The sequence below is a fragment of the Elaeis guineensis genome, chromosome 5, assembly GCF_000442705.2.
Source record: "Elaeis guineensis isolate ETL-2024a chromosome 5, EG11, whole genome shotgun sequence".
Classification (NCBI taxonomy): Eukaryota; Viridiplantae; Streptophyta; class Magnoliopsida; order Arecales; family Arecaceae; genus Elaeis; species Elaeis guineensis.
Genome location: NC_025997.2, coordinates 2,109,372 through 2,112,182, shown reverse-complemented (window position 1 = coordinate 2,112,182; position 2,811 = coordinate 2,109,372). Strand labels below are relative to the sequence as shown.

At 55.2% G+C, this 2,811-nt stretch overlaps 1 protein-coding gene across 1 annotated transcript; it reads right to left on the bottom strand.

Moving 5' to 3' along the window:
* Positions 1-273: 273 nt before the first annotated feature.
* LOC105036636 (L-type lectin-domain containing receptor kinase S.4) lies at positions 274-2,811 on the bottom strand. Its single transcript, XM_010912387.4, has one exon. It carries the CDS (start codon positions 2,758-2,760, stop codon positions 670-672), a length of 2,091 nt encoding a protein of 696 aa, XP_010910689.2. The 5' UTR covers positions 2,761-2,811; the 3' UTR covers positions 274-669.

The following is a 2,811-nucleotide window of genomic DNA, read 5'->3' as shown; positions in this document are numbered from 1 at the left end:
TGATCGGTCATGCTCAGTATCCTAGTTCATAACAAGCACTTATACTTTTGTTCCAATGTCTTCACACCATAGATTCAAGACTCATCTATTTGAAGAAAGTGATCATACACAAATATTTTCAAATTAATCACCATCTTCATGACGATCCTACGATCGAAAATAATTCATGAGTTAAGTAATGATAATACATATCTCAAATTCTCAATTTTTGAAAAATGTGTTATCATACTTATTAACTCAATGGACAATACACAGACATAATAAATACAGATATAAATAGATAAAAATTTAAATTATATTAATATAAAATTTAATCTTACAAAATATATTTTAAAAAATTTTTATAAATATCGACCAATTCTAACTTTTGGAACGTATATCTGACCATGGCTAACGATAAAACAACAACAGCTCATCACACGGCCAACGGGTATCGATTAGACCCACGGCTTTCGTTACACATGCGCTCGGTTTCGGCTCACCAACAGCTTGAAATTTAACTCGTTGACCAGTCAACTTCGTCCATGACCAAGGAAAATTTTTTTTAAAAAAAAAAGGAAAATCATATGCATTTCGTGATGCGTGCCAACATTAAAATCCTTTTCTGCACCTTGATGTAATGTAATGGTGTCCCAGCGCCTGATAACACTTCAACCGAATCTCCACATCTCACACGCTCACACGTGAGAGACGTGAAAACGTGGAGTGGGCCAAGGGCCCCACTTTCCCGTGGCCCGCTGAAACGGCCGCATCTCTGGTGGGAGTTATCGAACACGGGGAGAGTTTATCGAAGGATGAGGAGGGGTACGAGTGCACGAAATCGTCGAACCCGGCTTGGCTATTCCCCTCCAAGCCCATCGGCGGGCTGGGCGGCTCCGGCACCTCCACAGCGTCCCCACCGTCCAGGTACCGCACCGCCTCCCTCATGGTGGGCCGCGCCGCCGCCGCCGGGTGGGAGCACATGAGCCCCACCTTGATGGCCACCTCCACCTCCTCCCTGTCGTAGTTACCGCCAAGACTGGGGTCCACCACGTCGGTCCACCTCCCGGAGCTCCACCGCTCCCACACCCAGTCCACCAGGATGAGCTCCTCCGGCGTCGCCTTGTGGTCGATGGGGCGGCGGCCGCATACGACCTCGAGGACCAGGGCGCCGAAGGCGAATACGTCGGAGCTGGTGGTGGCCTTACCGGTCCGGGTGAGCTCGGGGGCCAGGTAACCCAGGGTGCCCACCACCCGGGTAGTACTCGGGTTGGCTCCGTGCTCGTAGAGCTTGGCCAGCCCGAAGTCACCCAGCCGGCCGTTCAAATCGGCGTCGAGGAGGACGTTGCTGGCCTTTATGTCGCGGTGGATCACCACGTGCTCCCACTCTTCGTGAAGGTAGAGCAGAGCGGAGGCCACGCCGCGGAGGATCCGGAACCGCTGGGCCCACAAGAGCAGGGTCTTCGAAGGCCGGGATTCATCGTCGAAGAATAGGAATTTGTCCAAGCTCCCGTTTGGCATGTAGTCGTAGACCAGGAGGAGGTCCGCCCGCCGCCGGCACCAGCCCTGGAGCTGGACCAGATTCCGGTGGCGGAGCTGCCCGATACTGCCGATCTCCGCCACGAACTCGCGGATCCCCTGTCTCGACTCGTGGGAGACCCGCTTGACCGCGACCTCCGCGCGGGAGACGGGGAGGGTCCCCTTGTAGACCTTCCCGAAGCCGCCGAAGCCCAGGAGCTCCCGGTCCCGGAAGCCCTTGGTGGCGCTTTTCAGCTCGCTGTAGGAGAATCGGTGCGGGCCCATCTCCAGCTCCCAGGGCTCGATGACGTCTGCGTTCTTGATCTTGTAGAAAAGGTAAACGGCAGCGACGATGATGGCGATGAGGACGGCGACGGAGGTGGCCGAGATGGCGATGACAAAGGTGGGATCCTTCTTTTTGGGTTGAGGGAGGGCGGGGAGGGAGGCGAGATCCAAGGACCGGGCGATGCCGTTCATCTTGAAGTTCCAACCGAGGAGGTAATGAGAGCTAGAGAGCAACCCGGTGGAGGCGGAGAAGCCTACAAACATCTGGTCATGAAGAATCGTAGACAAGTCGACGGGAAAGGAAAGGAGCGGCCTTGGAGGTTTGGAGGAGAAAGGGGAAACCGTGACATTGAGGACCTTGCCCACGCCGTCGTAGTCCACCCACGCTTGAAGCGTGTGCCCGGCCTTGATGCTAATATTGTTCTTCTTGCCATCGTTGCCGTAATAGGCGACGGCGGTGGAGATGTTGGAGACCAGGTTGTTGATGTCGATCCCGACGTGGTTGTCGTTGATGTCGCCGAACTCGAAATCCTGGACGGTGTCGAACTCCACGGCGAAGACGTGGTTGGAGAAGTTGCCGACGTCGCTGGCGTTGAGGAGGCCGAGGTACTGGCTGGGCAGAGCTCCTTGAAGCTCCTTGGAGGGAGCGATGACGAAGGCGAGGCCGTGGCCACCGAGAGTGGTGTACTCGGGGACGGCGGCGAAGGCGAAGGCGGTGGAGAAGGAAAAGGCGGCGCCGTCGGTGGCGTTCTTGAATTGAAGTCGGTCGGGGTAGAAGGCGTGGCCAATGAGCCGGCTCGTCTCGTTCGTCAGCCGCAGGATCCCGCTGTCTTCGATCTCCGCAACTCCATTCAGGCTGATGTTGCTGCTGTTGGCATCACCGCGGCTGAAGCCGATGTAACTGAACCCGTCTTGCTGGGAGGCGGCGGGCAGGACAAGGGAGAGGAGAAGCAAGAAAAAGGTGATATTTTTTGGCATCGCAGATGGGAAATTGGGGAGCTTGGTGTGATGACGGGCTTTGGGCTTGGA